The 18,996-nt window shown below is 39.6% G+C and overlaps 1 protein-coding gene across 4 annotated transcripts in view; it reads left to right on the top strand.

Moving 5' to 3' along the window:
• Nucleotides 1-639: 639 nt before the first annotated feature.
• Nucleotides 640-18,996, top strand: part of TXNDC8 (thioredoxin domain containing 8) — a 26,551-nt gene continuing 8,194 nt past the window's right edge. For all 4 annotated transcript variants that reach the window (XM_077769818.1, XM_077769819.1, XM_077769821.1 and 1 more), the window contains exons 1-4: nt 640-751; nt 3,852-3,956; nt 9,479-9,538; nt 12,552-12,617. In XM_077769818.1, coding sequence (XP_077625944.1) covers nt 728-751; nt 3,852-3,956; nt 9,479-9,538; nt 12,552-12,617 — 255 coding nt within the window. In that variant the 5' untranslated portion in view covers nt 640-727. The remainder of the gene's footprint in view (nt 752-3,851; nt 3,957-9,478; nt 9,539-12,551; nt 12,618-18,996) is intronic.

The raw sequence follows: 18,996 nt of genomic DNA, 5'->3' as shown, positions 1-18,996 counted from the left end.
AACTCTTGATCTCAGCTCGTCTTGATCTCAGAGTCATGAGTCCAAGCCCCATGTTGAAATCCACATTGGGCATGGAGCCTACTTAAAAATAATAATATTATTATAAATAATAATAATGTTATTAGAAAAACAAAGAATATGCAACAAAAACCAAGAATATGCACGTGGTCCATAAGGCCCAAATTATGATTCTCCGGAGAAAAAGTTTATGAACCTGTGATCCAGTCCATAAAAGTGAAATTTCATTACCTCCTCACATTAGAGCAAAATAACAAAGTTTAAGAAATTTATGACTCATAAAACCTAATATATAGGAAACTTATAGGATTAAGGCTTTAGTATTTTTTTCAACTGCAAGATAATCCCTTCAAATCCTACATGAAAGACACTTAATCTACTTAATATTAGCTTGCTTAGTTCTCATTTGGTGGTTGCAAGGGGTGGAGAAGAAGAGAGGGGCCATGGAAATAGATGATAGAAGATCAAAGTAGACACATTATTGAGTCTACCTGCAACCAGTTGGCTGGTGCTTGGCTGACCATAGGTTGACATAAAAGTGAAATCAGCTTCAAGTCTGCCAAAGTTCTAGATTCTGAAACAGTCACATTTAATGACGTCATAGACAAGTACTCTTCTATTCCAGCGAGGATCCTTTAATTGATAAGAGACTGCTGCAGTGAGCCAGTGGAAGCAAAAGGAAGGTTTCATCAGCAATTCCCAGTAAATCATGGTTCAGATTATTAAAGACACGGCAAGTATTTATTTTTGGCTTCACTGATATTTCAAAAGAACCACCTTGAGAGCAGACTTGATAAACTCTAAGAATGATTTCCTCTAATCCTATTCCTTCACTGCTCGGTAGCAAGGGGAGGTTTTTTTTNCAAAGGGGGGGTTTTTTTTTTTTTTTTTTTTTTTTTTTTTTTTTTTTTTTTATGGCTCTCCTTTCTGTTGCTTGAGGAATGGCACTATGTGGAGAGTAGCCATGGGACAAATTGATCAGAAGGGTTTTGTTCCTCTCTCACTCTCACTTCTTGCTCTGACTCTAGCTGGATCCAGACCAACTCCTAACACATCCCCTTCTGTACCTGATCCCACTGAGTCCACCTTAGTTGTACCCGGAACATTCTATGAAAGTAAAAGTCCACGTATTTCTCTTATTCTAAAAGACAACAGAAACCTCAGACATGCCTATGGAATAGGGTAGGAAAATGACAACCAATAGTATCCACGATTCCTTAGGTGGTATTTTATAAAGTCACTTTCTATCCATTGTCCAATGTGATTGCCACAGAAATCTAAATGCATGTATAGGCGGGGAGAATTGTTTATTTATAAAGAAGAAAACTGCCTTTAAGAGTGGCTACCGTCCTACTCCATTTAGGAGTGAAATGGGCCTTAGAACCCAGATATTTTGATACCAGGCCCTGGTACAGTGGGACCTGGCCCTGGAGGGAAGAGGGAAGGCATAGGGCCCGGGCTTGTCATGCGTCAGCACCCTCTGCCTTAGACTTTTGACATTTTACCCAAATGTATCACAAAAATGAGGCTGACCAGACTGAAAGAAGGCATTGCCATGTAGATTCGCTATAAGAAAGTGCTTTAAAATAGCACACATTTGCTGATGCGTTTAGTACTTCTTTTTTTTATTTTCTGGGGATCTCCCAGAGTAACCCAGGGTCTCGCTAGCCCCCTGAGAAGCCCTCTCTCGTCTCCTCCTTGGAGACCTCTCCTGAGGGCCTGTTGTCTCCTTCATGTCTATATTTAAATATCACCTTCTATTCCAGGCAGACCATGGCCACCCAGACCTCAACTCTAATCCGGTTCATTTCCTTCTTTTCTGCTTTATCTTTCTCCTCTTTTCTTTGTTAGCAATGATCACTTACATACTATATATTTTATTTATTGATTTTACCATCAGCTTCCCCCTCTAAGTGTAAACTCCATGAAGGCAGGGAAAAGTTTGTCTGGTTTTTTTTTGTCCACAGCTGTGTACTAGCATTGTGTCCATTACTGGACATAGCATGGGTCTTGATAGGTACATGTCAAATCAATATGTAGCCTATGGAGGTATTTCCTTCAGAGAACTTAACCAAGTCAAATTCAGGGATCCAGCAAGCCAGTTTACACCATAGCAGCTACTGAGAAGTGAGAGTGTTTAGGGCTTGTGAGGATGGCATCTACTGCATAATTTCAGAAGCAAGTCAGAAATTGGGGCTTGGCATGGCTCTCTGAGGAGTTAACTACCCCCTACCCTAGAGGAATATGAGTAAAGGAAGAGAGCATTTTCTTCCTTAAGTCACCCATTTCACCTGCTTGAAACCAAATCAAATGTCAACGTAATTGTCGAGATTCTCTTATTACAGAGCAGTGTGCCATTAGAATGGAATTAACCCCATCCCTAATACCAGTGATAGGCACTGCTTGACTTGATCTAATTAGTGATCCCATCCTCTGATCTTGATGATTGGTCAAGGGATGAGCACATGATGGAAACAGGGCCATGAGAGGGAGAGGGAGCCCCACAACTAGAAACAACTCAGGAGATGATTTTGTGTAGTGGTTAAGGAAATGGACTCTGGAGTTAGGCTTCCTAGGTTAGCAATCCCAACCACAGCATTCGCCAGCTGGTTGACTGGGAGAAAGTAATAAACATTTGTTTTTTCATCTGTAAAATGGAGATAATGATAATACCCACTCAGTAGGGTGGTTGTAGAGATTAAAGGAGAGAACATCAGGCACAGAGTAAATTAGTTACTATCATTGTAATTCCAATGAAAAAAGGAAAAGTAAATCTTGGACAAAGCACTGTATATTAGCAAATCAGTTCATCAACTAACCACTCCATGAGCACTTACTATGTGCCAGTCAGAGTCTATGGAGGTTCAGGAATGAATCAGGATTGAACTCTGTAGGGATTTGTTGGGGGAGAGAAGCCATGCATGAAATAATGAATCTGAACAATCAGTGTCCATAAAGCAAGGAAGATTAGATAAAACAATTTGAGGTTCCAGGAAGGGAAACCTTTTTTTAGGTGATTTGGACAGCTGGTGGAAAATTTGCTTAAGACGTTCAGCAAGAAGCATGTCAAATTCTTAAATACATAGTTTTTGACTACAGCTTTGGTAATGATTTCCTCCCAAAACAAAACAAAAACGAAAAATGATTAAGGTGTTAGATTACTTCTTCTCCTTTTAAATTAAACCATTAATGCATGTTTAGGTCCTTGTTTAAACAAATCAAATCTAGGGGCGCCTGGGTGGCTCAATCGGTTAAGCGTCCGACTTCGGCTCAGGTCATAATCTCACGGTTTGTGGGTTTGAGCCTCACGTTGGACTCCATGCTTACAGCTAGCTCAGAGCCTGGAGACTGCTTCAGATTCTGTGACTCCCACTCTCTCTAGCCCTCCCCTGCTCATGCTGTCTCTATCTTTCTCTCAAAAATAAATAAAACATTAAAAAGAAAATTTAAAAAAATAATAAGAAATAAATCAAATCTAGATGTCCACCTTGAACAACCATCCACCACTACCTTCCACTCCTTCTCTCTCACTGGCCAGTATCACTTCTCCCCAGAGGTAATCAACCATTACCAACTACATTTGGTAAATACACTCCTAATCATTTTTTTGTAGATTTGTCCTCACTTATGTATACTTACAAAGGTCAGTATATGTGACGTCAGGGACCTTTAGGAAAGGTGGGTCCCCTGGAGAATGATAAGGTGGGAGTAACTTGCTAAGGTTTTCATGAACTGAAGTTCTTCATGTCAGTAAATGAGGAACATTTATTCTCTGCAAGGCTTTTTGAGATTCAGTGATAATGCGTATTTTTTCATTTATGTTCTGGTCTCAGGATGAATTAAAAACATTTTTGAAAGCTGCTGGATGCAAACTTGTGGTGGTTGAATTTTCAGCAAAATGGTGTGGTCCTTGCAAAAGGATTTATCCTCTTATTCATGTAAGTATCATCTATATACATTTCACAGTTTTAGAAGGAATTTTAAATCCCCTAATATTTTTTTAGTAAATCTTAAAAAGTTTACCTTTATGGGCCATATGAAATCAGTTTTTTGAAGCATCCTGATTATCCCAAAGCTAATATACCAAGATCTGTTTAGATCATTAGTACACACACCAGAAGGTTAATACTACCTGCCCATGGATAATTCGGCAAGGAAAACCCAGATGTACAAAAGAGTACAGTTGTGGGGCACCTGGGTGGCTCAGTCGGTTAAGCGTCTGACTTCAGCTCAGGTCATGATCTCACAGTTGGTGGGTTCAAACCCCACATCGGGCTCTGTGCTGATGGCTCAGAACCTGGAGCCTGCTTCAGATACCGTGTCTCCCTCTCTCTCTGCCCCTTCCCCACTTGTATTCTCTCTCTCTCCCTCAAAAATAACTAAACAAACATAAAACGTTTTTGATAAAATAATACTTAGACTGTGATAAATAAAAGACGTGTATTATTACAAAAAAGAGTACAGTTGTACAAATGAACGGATTATTCATAATAATGATATTTTACCAAAGTTCCAGAATTTATAACTTCCCAATAGTGGAATAGATTATAGAAAAACATGATACTTCTTTTTAACTATAAGAGAATAAACTTCCCTATCCTTCAACCCTATTATCAGAACTTATGTCTTTTATATTCCTTTCATGTCTGATCTAGTTTATAAAATATTTTAGTAAAATATTCTTAGTTGTAATCGTATATTTATATTCAGGGTTTTTTTCCATGTACACAGTCATTCATGTTTTTGTAGGGTCTCTTGATTACAATTTTAATGTCTATACAATATTTCATCTAGTTAATTTCCTTGTTGCCCCATTTAAAAGTTTTAACTATTTTATTTTTGGTATCACATGCCACAGAAAGCACTTCAGGGCATTTTCATTTCTCCTCCTCATGCAGAAGTTTCGCTTATGGCCAACTTTGTGAAAACTATTTCTTCAAATTTAAACAAGTTTTGATTTCTCTACACAACTGAAAACACTCTGGTTTCTTTTCAGAAAGGTTTCTACAGTTTCAACTTGAACTCTTAAATCACCCGAATTCATTGTAACTACAGTCTTTTGACATTTAATTAAAAATAAACCTAGATTCAGGGGCACCTGGGTGGCTCAGTCGGTTAAGTGTTGACTCTTGGTTTCGGCTCAGGTCATGATCCCATGGTTTATGAGTTTGAGCCCCACATTGGGCTCTGTGCAGACAAGTGTGGAGTCTGCTTGACATTCTCTCCCTCTCTCCCTGCCCTTTCCTCCTTCTCTGTCTTTCTTTCTCTCTCTCAAAAATAAATAAACTTTAAAAAATAAAAAAAAATAGACCTATATTCAAATAGAGAAACTGGTTACATGACATCTCAACATCCATTCCCTGCCTGAAATTCTGGGAATATCCAGAAGAAACATTTTATCTCACAGCTCCCTTTATCCTGATACTCAATTAAAGAAAGTCTTCAGTGTTCAGCTTCCAGGGTCTAAATATACTCACATGCCACAATGTCCAAGCCGATCAAATTCCAACAGCCAACACGGGACATTTTCAGAAAGTGCAATGAAATCTAAGGTTTAGTAATTCTCCCTTCGTACCTTTGCCATTAGGGGGTTAACAGCTCTACCACTGTTCTGTCCAGGCTCCTGCCCCTCTTCCTACACTCATTCCTACCTTCATGGGTTTAGTCATCCCTTTGGAGATAAACCTCCCCAAATGATGTCCCATATGTTTCCTGTTGGAATCCAGACTAATGCAAATATAGTTTTAAAATAAATTTTGGCACATCCAGACTGCAATACTATCCAGATGTTACAAAGAATCAAGTAGACCCGTATGGAATGATGGCATCATCTCCAAGACAACATAGCGTTAAGTAAAAAGAGTACAGTATAGAAAAACTTATATAGTATGGTCTCATTTACGTAAAACAGACACATATATGTATGTTTATTTATATAAACACACATATGTAGAGGAAAGGGGAACAGACGGATGCATATCAAAGAAGTTTCTTTTTTCACTGAAAGGGTGTTAAATTTGGATTGCTTTCTTTTTCTTGTGATGTTTGAACTTTTGCATGATAATATATTCATGTACCATGTGTGTAATTTTTTTAAACTAGTACATAAGGGCATGGAGAAAAGACTTCACTTCTTCTAGGTCACTTTGTTAGTCAAAGGTCAAAGCAGGCAACAGAAACGAAGTTAAACAGAGAAGAGTTTATTTGATGCTTATTTATTTATTTTCAAAAGAGAGAACAGGGGGTGGAGAAGGCAGAGAGAGAGAGAGAATCCCAGGCAGGCTCTGCACTGTTAGCACAGAGCCCAACATGGGACTCAAACCCCTGAACCATGAGATCATGACCTGAGCCGAGATCAAGAGACACACACTTAACCAACTGAGTCACCCAGGCATCCCTAAGCAGAAAGTAATTTTAATGCAAGGAATTAAATGCTTATAAAATTATTGGAAGACTAGATGAATAGGCTCTAGGTATGAGTCTCTCAGAACACTGCAGACCCACCTTTGGGAATCTAAACTTTGCCATAATCAGAAGTGAGTATAGATGGGAAGCCACGAACTATATGGGAGAGCAGCAGTTGGAAATCAGAACCAGGATCAAGAGGCCACTACAGCTGCAAGTGCCTCTGGACGTCCAGGAAGCTGATATCCAGGCACCAGATCCTGAGTTTGGCTTCCGCTGCTGCCTCCAGCACAACCACTTCTTGCTCTCTGAACCACAGTCTTGCTCTCCGAAGACAAGAAGCCAAGAAGACAAGGAAGACAAGAAGAAAGTAGCTGCTGTCTCACTCTGCCTTCGAAGTCTCTCCTACATGTATCTCATTGGTAAAACCAATTTGCATCCAGAACCCTAGCTGCAAGCAAGTCTGAGGAATCTCTACCTCTTTTCCTTTCCTGGCTCTGCGGGAAGGTGGAATGGAAGTTAGTCAGCTAAACTTCTGTAAAGGACAAGACAGTCAATGTCTTCAGGTTTGTGGGCCATGTGGTCTCTGTGAGAACTACTCAGCTTTGCTGTTGTCGAGCAGAAACATCCAATGGCAATGCACAAATGAACAGGCAAACTGTGTTCCAATAAAATTTACTTTACAAGGCCATGTGGAGACCTGGATTTCTTCTACATGGTGCAGTTTGCTGACCCTGGGCTAAGAGGATCACCAGACATAGAACCCTGATAAAAGCATTTCTGGGAAAGGAGAGATTATCAGTTTGTTGAGAAATTACATGGTGTGATCATAAGAAGGCAAGTAGTCCATGAGGCTAACTTACAGTGTTTGTGGCAGCGTGGAGACAAATGAGCTTCGAAAAGAAAGTTGAGGCCAAATCAAGAAGGACCTTGTATTATAATTTAATGAGTTGTTATAGATAGTCAAAACGGAAGAGTTTTTAAAAGGGTTTTACCATGGTCAAATAGCGATTTTAGAGAATATTCTGAGCAGTGCTGTATAAGAATGGTTTAGAAGGACTGAAGGCAGGTAATCCAAAGGGACAACAACCTCAGTGATAGGTTTCCCAAAACTACTCCAGTAGTTCTGGAGGAAAAAGAAAAGATCAAATTCAAGGAGATATTTTAGAGTTAAGACCAACAGAATAGGTGATCAAATGGTAACAGACTACATATAAGGAAGGACAGAGCAGAAAGAAGAGTTTTTGGGGGCAGAGAAGGGGTCCTGGGTGGATGGAGTAAAATAATAAGGGGAGGCAATGTCTATAGGGGAACCCTGACCCAGCAGAGAATCGTACCTATGTCATGTCTTCTGGGTACTACTTTATGCAAAGTGACAGCTGCCGTATTCCCTGTCTATTTCCTGATAGACTTGCGAGGCCCTGAAGCCTTCATAAATAGAATTAGATACTCACATAGTTCACACCTATTCCCATGACTCCTACTGGGGAATATCCGTATATCCTCAGACTTGAAAAGTGCAAGTCAATTGTCCTAGAGTTTGTGGGCAACACCATTTTCCTGCCAGGTGTTGAGCTACTGCTGACCAAAATCAGCTCCTTTTTTCATCTGGAAAATAGTCTGAAATCCCAAAGGCTTTGTGTCTATTATCTAAGAGTTTTTCTCCATTTTCACTATCTTGGTGGGCCACTGAAGAAAGAGCTCCCACTTCAGTCACAATCCATGAACAAACAACTGGAGAGAATGCCTGCCAGTAGAGCTCTGCACATATCGACCTGATCCATGGCATGCTTCTTCCTGCTTCTCCGGGGGAGCAGCTCCCGGTGACAGCTTCTTCCTGTCTCCACTGTCTCCAGACACCCCATACCATCAGAGAGAGGTCCCATTTGAAATAGGTCACTGGAAATGCTTGAGATACTATGTTAAAGCAGACAAACCAAGATGCTTTTTAGTGTCCTTAACGTATGAATGCAGCTGTCTGAAGAAAAAAAAAAACCTCAAGAGCTGATGTTTATAGGCTGCTGCTGCTGCTTCCCCTACCCCCGGACCCATTACCAACACCTTTGTCACCACTGCTGCCAAAGATGCTTTCAAAACAAAACAGAAGCAGGAGAGAGTGGTTTCTTTCCTCTTCACACCTGTTTTCTTCCAAACACATCCCATTGGCAAAACGTACACAGAAGACAACTGGCAAAGGATCCTGGAAAGTAGAGCCTGGAAGATGTCAATAAAAGCAAAAAGCAATTAGGCCAAGAGTTGGCACACACATTTTTGTATCACCTCAGTCATAAGAGCCTCCCAAAAAGCCTTGCAAGAGGTGTAGATAAAGCAGAGTTTGGGCATCTGGTTCAGGGATTTGTGATTTTTTTTGGTAATGTTTTTAAGTTTTGGTGTTTTTTTTTTTTTAATGAGAGAGAAAGAGCTAGAGCAGGGGAGGGGCAGAGAGCGAGGAAGAGAGAGAATTCCAAGCAGGCTCTGCACTGTCACTATTNGTTTTTTTTTTTTATGAGAGAGAAAGAGCTAGAGCGGGGGAGGGGCAGAGAGAGAGGAAGAGAGAGAATTCCAAGCAGGCTCTGCACTGTCACTATCGAGCCTGATGTGAGGCTCAAACCCACCGATCGGGAGATCATGCCCTGAGCTAAAATCAAGAGTCGGATGTTTAATTACCCAGGCACCCCTCAGGGATCTGGATTTTGAAGACCACTAAAGGCAGCCTCCACCTCTTGCCATGCCAGGAAAAAGCTATCTATCCCTCCATATACATGTTGTTATTTCTTCACTTCATGTCCTTTCCTAACTTCAAAACTCTGATCTTCAGTTTGGTTCTTCAGACTCTGGTTCTGCCACTGATCTTTGCTTGACCTGAATCATCCCATATTTGACTTTGGTGCTTCCAGTTCTAGGCTGTAGTGAAGTGCCAAAGTGATGCTTAGCTCTTGTAAGCAACTTTTTTGTTCATTGTGTGTTTTATGCCAAAAGACAAGTGTGTAATTCTAGTATGTAATTTAGTATTAACACTAAGCTAATAGGGAATTTTTATTCTTTTATTTTGAAGGCAATGTCTCTGCAATACCGAAATGTGATGTTTGCTAATGTGGATGTGGATGATTCTAAGGTAAGAACCTTAAGTCCTTCTGTGGGGATACACAAAATCCAAATGCAGGGGCGCCTGGGTGGCTTAGTCGGTTAAGCGTCCGACTTTCACTTAGGTCATGATCTCGCAGTTCGTGAGTTCGAGCCCCGCGTCGGGCTCTGTGCTGACTGCCAGCTCAGAGCCTGGAGCCTATTTCAGAGTCTGTGTCTCTCTCTCTCTGACCCTCCCCTACTCACACTGTCTCTCTCTCTCCTAGAAATAAATAAAAAAAATATTTAAAAAAAAAATCCAAATGCAGTGTCATTGACAGCACGTCAGTGATTATATAATCAATTTTACATTGAATACAATCTCATGATGTTTTCCTGATAAATGGTGATAAACATCCTTATAATGTTCTTGTGTTTTGTATTAATGTTCAAAACAAAACCCAACAAGTATGTGACTCTCCCGCTGCCCCCTCCCCTCCCTTACTATGACAGACTTCACTCCTCAATCCCAACATTTTTCTCCATTTACCCTTGGCTCTGCCCTAGAATCCTGATCAGCAGATTTGGCTCTAACCTGACAATACCAGTTGGGTGGTATTGGGCTCAAGGGGAAAAGTGATTTTCACCCTTGTAGTGGATTATTAATCAATGTCTGAGACACAGCTCAATGCATTTATATCTTGCTTTCCTCTTGTGGTAGCTTATGGGTTTTGTGGGTTTTTTAAAACATCACAAAATATTCCAACAAATCCTTCCCCCCTGTCCCTCCCTAGAGCCTCCTTTCCTCACCTTCCCCCAAAATAATCAACCTCATGTCTTTAGTCAAAATGTGCCTCATTAATGGGGCACCTGGGTAGCTCAGTCAGTGGAGCATCCAACTCTTAATTTTGGCTCAGGTCATGATCTCACAAACGTAGGATTGAGCCCTGGGTTGGGTTCCATGGCAAGCATGGGGCCTGCTTGGGATTCTTTCTCCCTCTGTCTCTGCCCCTCCCCTCCCCATTCTCTCTCTCAAACATTTAAATAATGTATATTTTTAAAATGTGCCTCATTAATATATACAAGGTACCAAAAAAATATTCTTCTTAAAATTTGTTCATTTACAACTAGAAAAAAAAAACAGTAACAAGTGATCTTTGCACGTATTGGATTGAATTTGAGCTTCAGAATAACCAAAAAAAATCTGTTATTTACCCATTCTTTTTGTTAATAGTTTTGTGACCTCTTATCAGTTAACTCTACAAACTTCAGTTTCTTCATCTGTAAAACAGGGCAAATAATACTTAACAGAATATAAAATGAGATAAAATACACAAAATATATGACATAGTGTCCAGAACATAATAGAAATTCCATTTCTTCCATTTCCTACAAGCTTTATCAGAGTGTGACAGTGTTTAAATGCCCTTTAAGCTGAATCATATGCATTCAGAATACATCTAGGATCATTATCTCTTTGTCATTTATTTGTATTAACAGAGTCGTGCAGCCATCACTACAATCAACTTTAGAACATTATCACCCCTCCAAAAAAAACCCACACTTTTGGAGTTCTACTGGTTACCCCCAGTTCCTTCTGTCCCAACTCTGGGCAACCATAAATCTATGTTCTCTCTATATATTTGCTTATCGTGAACATTTCATATAAATTGAATCATCAAATAGGCAGTCATTTGTGACTAGCTTCTTTCATTTAGCATAAGCTTCCAAGGTTCCTCCATGTATCAATACTTTATTCATTTTTATTGCTGAATAATATTCCACTATATGGATATACAATTTATTTAGCCATTCATCTGTTGATGGACATTTGGGTTGTTTGCACCTTTTGACTTTTAGGAGTAATACTGGTATAAACATTTATATATTTTTTTTTTCATTTTTCTTGGGATATCTTCTTTTGTTGAGTCTCCTAAAGCAGTCACGCCATTTTACATTTCCACCAGCAATGTGTGAGGTCTCTGATTTCTCTACATCTTTACCAACACATGTTATTGTCTGCCTTTTTTATTATAGTTCTTTCCCTTTTAGGTGAAACAAAATACACAATTTTTTAAACAGTAATTTATTATTATTGCTGTGATCATGAAAATTATAATTTAGTGTGTGTGTGTGTGTGTGTGTGTGTGTTATAGACAGCAGGGGAGAGATGCACCCTGTAAAATGATAAGTATACTGGAAAAGTCTAATTCTGTTGATCCTGTGGGTGGCTAATTTTTTTTACTCTAAACAGGATAAAAACTGGTATTGAAGAGCAGATTGTAATGGATTAAAATAATTGGAATTCTGATATATTTTCTTGTCTTTTGGTTCATCTTTCACAAAGATGGGCAGTGAAGTAGGGAATAGGGCTTACGAGAAAGAGACACGTAAACCTTACTTAAAATGCAAGACCAGTATATCACCCCATGTCTCAAGTGTGTATTATAAAGATAACTTTACTCTTTCTTATTTTCGCAATATGCTATCTCCATATTGGGTTCCACTGAGGTCCCGCTGTAATCCTTCACAACCTCTTTTATTTTTTTTAATGTTTGTTTATTTTTGAGAGAGAGACTGAGAGACAGAGCATGAGTGGGGGATGGGATGAGGGAGAGGGAGACACAGAATCTAAAGCAGGCTCCAGGCTCTGAGCTGTCAGCACAGAGCCAGTCGTGGGGCTCGAACCCATAAGCCATGAGATCACGATCTGAGCCAAAGTCAGACGCTTAACTGACTGAGTCACCCAGGCGCCCCTCACAACTTCTTTTAAATAGAGCTCATTTCATCCTTCAACATCTGTTCTATTTGGGCTTCCATCTCTCAGCCCTCTCCTAGGGCTCTGCGATGAAAAGCCTCAGGAATGTGAGGAGCAGCCATTTTCTATTATAACATTCCTGGAGGCTTTGAAGACATGTTAGAAAAATGCTTGGCAAGAGAACCAGTAAAGTGTTAGCTGTCCCTCGGCTTTCAGACATGCCTCCTGAGAAGTCCCCAAGTTCCGGGCTCTGGATAGAGAGAGGATACCAAAATTGTGACCTCATGCCATTTCTTTCTTTTCCCAGGAGTTGGCCCAAAGTTATCACATCAAATCAGTACCCACATTTCAGATGTTCAAGCAAACCCGGAAGGTATGTTGCCATGGTAACTGGCAGAGTTGAATAGTAGAATCATCAGAATTTTTTTAAAAGGCCTGGGGTATCCTGGATGGATGAAACAATTTATTTTTAATATTTAGCAACGTGGTACTTAGTTTCTGAACTTTCCATATTGGCAAGGTAAACCAAAAAAAAAATGCATGAATTACAAAAAATCTCCCCATTCAGACCATCTGAGGTATCCAAATCCATAAGAAATATCCACTATTGTCCCTGTGTTGTCCCTTTTGATGGGGCAGACTCATCCAAAAAGAATCTTACAGAAGAGGACATGATGAAATCCTCACAAAATGTATATGGATTGTTAGCCACACTTGGGGAAATGTTAATCGAACACAATCACAAGTCAGTATAACCTCGTGGTTGAGTATGCAGGCTCTGGATTCAGGTTTTTGTGGTTCTGATGCCCATTCTATCACTTTCTAGCATTTTCCTTAAGAACCTCTTTGAATCTTAGGTTCCTTATCTTTAAAAACAAAGATCATCAGTTTTTCCCCTCACAAGGTCTTGTGAAAAGAAATGGATTTACATGACTCAAGTTTGTAGACCCATCCTCATGTGCATGTGCTCAGCACATTATGGTAGTTGTTATCAATAAGACATTAATGAATTAAAATGTCTAAAATACTTCATGTGTGATGAAACTAGTAATTCCATGTTTATGGTTGGGAGCACTGACAGTTGTATGTACCTTATGGAAGGTACCTTTGTAACATGCTTAAGAGGTAAAAACTCCTTATTCCTGTTCACACAATCATCCCATTTTGGGGAACTTTTGCTTCAGAAATACTATCAGGAAAAGTAAGCAGCTAAGTACATAGTAATGGTAGTATTACTTCTAATAAACTATGAAAATAAACTGCATGTTTTTTCTAGTGGAACTGCTCAGTGATTTGTGATACATCTACTCAATGAAATAGTATGCAATTCAAATCATTAAGAAGAACATATGTAAAGCAAAAATATTCATGCTTAAACTTTATGAAGATTGTGTCTACCATATAAAAAATGAAAACAGTTGATACATTAACTGTAGAATTTGATTTTCAGCTTCTATTTGTTGTGCATTTGCTATAATTGGCGCAATAGATTTAAATAATTTTTCAAAAAGAACTAACACTACCTATTACTTCTCTCGAGTGTTTACTTGAAAGTGAGGCTATTGACCATATGCACCCTCAGCTCCTTCCCCACCCCTGCCACCCCATATCAAGTTGTTTATGTGTCATTTTTTGCTATCCTCTCCTTCTTTTCCATCTCAGAAATGAGAACATGTCCTTCTTTTGAAATGGTCTTCATCCATTATACCTTGATCCCATACCCTCCCTTGTGCTCCAGGCCTCTATCCATCAGTTGTCTTTTTTTCAAACCTGGTGTTTGGACACTCTCTTTTGCCACCATCAGCCATTCTTCATTCTCTATCGACAGTTCTTTGATTTTCTTCCAGGGAACCATTCCCTTTCCCATCGTTAGTCCATGTGCTTCCTTAGGGCTCCATCTCCAGGGCTAGACCTATGAGTGAATTCTATCTCCATCAGGAATGGGCCCTTGACTCCAGGCAAGGCAATCTAAGCCCAAACAGAGCTAATCCTAGGATGTGGCTTAAGCAACTAGGTAAAAGCCTTCTCTTTTGATTTCACTGGATTTGTTTGAACTTGGGAAGATAGGAAGTTGAATTTACTATAGCTAGTTTGCCACCACAAGGAACCTGAAAATGAAGCCACCATAGGGTGAAAAGCAGAGTCAAACTAGGAAATACCAATGGCACTGGTTGAAGCCTGAATCTATCCATGCCTGAAGCCTGAACTACTCTCATAGATGCTTGAGTTATATAGACCTTGGGGTTGCTTTTTCTGTTACTTGGAACCAAAAACTTTCTACTGACAAAATTAATGTTCTCTCAAACTTCCCTCCTTCATTTCATGATCTAATTCTCAAAAAAGTAGAATATACTTACTGCTTTACAATTCCACTTATTCCTTCATCTGCTCTTTCAAATGTCCCCAAGGATCTTTCAGCACCTAATTCAAATAGCCGTGTCTCAGTCCTTGTATTCCTTGGTTATACAAAAGTACCAAAACTAATCAGCTTCTATATTCTGGAAATTTCCTTCTCTTTTGGCTTCCATCCCTGATCTTTCCTCAAGCTCTCCTTTGGCTTCTTGGTCTCCTGTTGTCCCAAAATATGAGTGTTTCCTAAGGTTCTTTGACCCATTCTACCTCTTCTTTAGTAATTTCATCCCTAGCTACAGTTCCAGCTGTAATGACCTTTAACATGAACAAATGCAATAGCCCCTCTCTACCTCCAAGTCCACACCACAGATCAGTTCTCTATTCCAAATAGATCTTGGCACAGTTCTATGTGTGTCATTCCCTTATTAAAATGTGGATACCCCTTCCCCTCTGTTGTCTGCAGAATCAAGACTAACCCCTCCTAATCAAGCCTGGCATTCAAATTTCTCCATAATTTTGACCCAACTTACCTTTCCAAGCCCATTTATGTTTGACTCAGACCCTAATTTTATATATTTTTCTCATACTATTTCCAGCACCGGGAGGAGTTCATGTCACTGTTGAGAAGAATCCACTCTAGGTGGAAAATAACTCATTTTGTGTTTGACTCATGAGTGAGTGAGCAAGTGAATGAATAAATAAATGAAAGTTGGGGTCCTTGCCCTGCATCCCTATCTGCTCTGCCTCCCCTCCTGATTCTGTCTTCATGTCAGTATGACTCAGGGAGGGTTTCTTTTCAGCTCAATACAGCTGTCTGGTTTCATCTCTCCTGCCAATGATATTGCTTAAGGTCTGCTGCCATTCAACAGTTTGTTCTACATTTTCTGAAACAAAACTTTGAGTTCTCAATTGACTTTGTGTCTAGGCTCTTGAGCAAATCCATACCTATGCTTTTGACAAAAGGCTTGGCCCTGCTTAGTCTCAGTTCTGTACAGAGGGGGAAGAACTCACAGTTGGAGGTAAGGTGACCTCTTATATTCAATTATTTCTTTTTTTTTTAATTTTTTTTAATGTTTTATTTATTTCTAGGAGAGAGAGAGAGACAGCATGAGCAGGGGAGGGTCAGAGAGAGAGGGAGTCACAGACTGAAATAGGCTCCAGGCTCTGAGCTGGCAGTCAGCACAGAGCCCGACGCGGGGCTCGAACCCACGAACCACGAGATCATGACCTAAGCGAAAGTCGGACGCTTAACCGACTAAGCCACCCAGGTGCCCCATATTCAATTATTTCTTAACTGGTTTCTACAGGATATGAATCCCTTTTGAATTGATGGAACAAAATGCCTATATTTTAGGCATCATTAGGGATCTCAATTTTGAATTTTATGCCGGTTAGTTAATGGAAAATAACTAATAACTGAATCAGTGGCACAATGTATTAAAGCTGATCCACCTCCCTATATTCTAACTCCAGAGTCAGCTAGCCAGCCTCTGAGTATAAAATGGTTGCCCCGTCCCAAAATATTTGCTTGAGAATTGAGTGTCTCACTGAATATTACTAACTTAGCATCCTGGTTATGAAGTTATTTTAAAAAAACAAAACCAAAAACTTGAGATCATTTATGTCATAATATACAAATAATCTACTTCTTTTATTTTATTATTTTTAAATGTTTTTTTAATTTATTTTTTGAGAGAGAGAGAGCAAGCAGGGGAGGGTCAGAGAGAGAGGGAGATACCGAATCCAAAGACAGGCTCCAGGCTCTGAGCTAGCGGTTAGCACAGAGCCCAACACGGGGCTCAAACCTGCAAGCCGGGAGATCATGACCTGAGCCAAAGTCGGACGCTTAACCCACTGAGCCACGCAGGCACCCCACAAATAATCTACTTCTAAACTTTGTATGTATAATCCTATCTCCAGAAAGGTTCATACTTGGATCAATTTAGAAATCACTTGAAAGTCTGCAGAAAATATTTAAAAGGCTGGCTTCCATTTAACAAAGAATATCAATCTTCTGTGCAAAAGACAATGGCAAAAAAAATGGGGGCAAGAGATCCTAAGGAGACAATATTGCAAATCTTTTTGCCTCTTTCACTCAGTCCCTAGCATTTGGTGTCTGAGCATCCATATAAGGCTTCTGCAGGGTTCACACTTCTACCATTGCATTCAGAGCTACAGTCAAAACCTGAGACCTCTGAAATCACCCCCAGGTTCTACCTTGCAATTGTCTGCAGAGGAAAAATCTATGGAAAATTGAGAGAAAATTGGGTGTGGCCCTGCAACAGGACCAGTCTATGTGAATTTCCTTCCCCAGTAGAATTGCCTAGGAGTGACATTCATTGTTCTCCTGGGGGTAGAAAAAAATGAAATTCACTTCTTTGAGACCACTTCCATCTCTCTTTCATCTGGGATAGCACAACAGAAAGTGGACTTATGGAAGCAGTTAAGTACTATTTATCTATTATTAACAAAACAGCAACAACTTTGAGTCTGGTTTCTATTAAGGGATCTTATAAGAAATATACTCACATTTCTGGTAAAACATCTGGCAAAGAACCACTGTCCATTATACCTTTTAAAATGTACATTGTATAAAAAGCCTTGTGATTATTCTTCATAGAACAGAGCTTGAAGAATATTTGCCTCCCTTGATCTACTCCCTTGCATTAGATCAGAAGGCTTAAGGAATCCCTTGGGTTTCTCTTTTTCTTTTGCTGCCAGTAATCTCAGGATTACTTCCTTTACTCAAATACAATAGCCTCCCTTATCTGTAGTTGCCTGTAATTCCCTAATTGCCATCTCCACACTGAATCATGCTTTAATCGTTTTGTTATTTTATCTTGCCCTTGATTGTAGCTCACTTCAAATGTTTTCAAAATACATAGAATATAAACAAATAAAACTTTAAAAAACAGAAACAGATAAAGCTATATAACAATGACCCAGGGTTACGGTCGATGGGCATTACGTGATGCTGGAAGTTTTTATGCAGATTTGGATGGTTATCTAGCAAGGATGTACCAATAAACAGTAGCTGTAATTATTGTGCAGTGTTAGGGCAAAGGACAGCAAAAGCAAATTCCAGGTAATAGATAAAGTGAGATTGTTCCTTCCTGCTGTAATTCTTAGTGTTTTCATCTGAGACATCATATCCTCTTCAGTAAGATTCACTGTGGTTAAGAAAAAAAAATCTATGGTGGCTTTCAGATGGGACATCCAAAACTTTGGTTGAAGTTTTTAACCATGATATTATACTGTATTCTATTCTAAGTAAATATATATATACATATATACATGTATATATACACATACATATATACATATACATAAGCTGCAATATGAATATGATCTTAGTTATTCATTGAGCCTCTGAAGCCCATCAGTAGATCCTCCAGATTAATAACGTTGCTTCCAGACCAAAGTTGACATATGTCAATGGAATAGCAGAAAGGAAGAGTAACAAAGATTTAGCAACTCTTGGCCAATGGCTTAAACTTATCCAACATCAGAAATTGGTTCTATCTTTCATTCTTTGATATGAGAGTAAATGGCTTCTCAAAGCACTTTAGTCCAAGAGCAATGGGATATGGATGCATAGATGCTAATAAGTGAGTTATTGACAAATGAATAATTCAGAAGAACTGAGCGCTCATATGCTCATATTCAGTGGGAGGAAGCTCCTGCCCCTTTGCTTGTGAACAGCAGGGCTCCTGCTGAGGTCATAGAACTCATTTCCAACAAACACCCTCCTTGATGTAGGTACAGAGATGAAAAGAATCTCCAATGGGCAGCACTGTGGTATGTTCCAAAGAGGACAAGATTGAATCTTCAAGGGCCAGGCAAGGACAATACATGAGACAACAGGAAGTGAGGAGGATGGTGGTCCCGGGAGAATCACCCTCCCAAATGCTCACTGTTCAAGTTCATAAAAAGCCATACTTGACCCACGCCCAAAAGAATGTCTGTGGCTAGTGTTTGCCATCTCTGGAGTCAGACAGCTGTGGGTTGAATCCCAAGTCTGCTTACTCGTGGGTGACCTTGGTTGTGTGACTTCACCGCCTTGAGCTCAGTCTCCTTCTCTGTAAAATAGACCATATCATGTGTCCTTGAACTGTCGTCATGAAAATTTGTGATAATATATAAAGTGCTTTAGCACTGGACTTGGTACGTGCTATAAAATACAGCTATTGCTAGAAGCCCATAATCTGTGCACCATTTTCCCTGAAAATTTATGAAGAAATAGAAATTTGGAAACAATGGTTAGGAGAGACCTCTAAAACTCTGAATAACTATAGTGACCATTTAAGCTAAGTTATCTTAGCATTCGAAAGAGTTACCTACCCAGGGATATTCAACCTGTTAAGGATTGTGTTAGATATACACAGAGGGGTTCCACCCAG

Source organism: Crocuta crocuta, unplaced genomic scaffold (genome assembly GCF_008692635.1).
Source record: "Crocuta crocuta isolate KB4526 unplaced genomic scaffold, BGI_CrCroc_1.0 scaffold95, whole genome shotgun sequence".
NCBI classification, from domain to species: domain Eukaryota; kingdom Metazoa; phylum Chordata; class Mammalia; order Carnivora; family Hyaenidae; genus Crocuta; species Crocuta crocuta.
The sequence above is the reverse complement of the archived record's forward strand: the minus strand, read 5'-3'. Positions and strand labels throughout refer to the sequence as shown.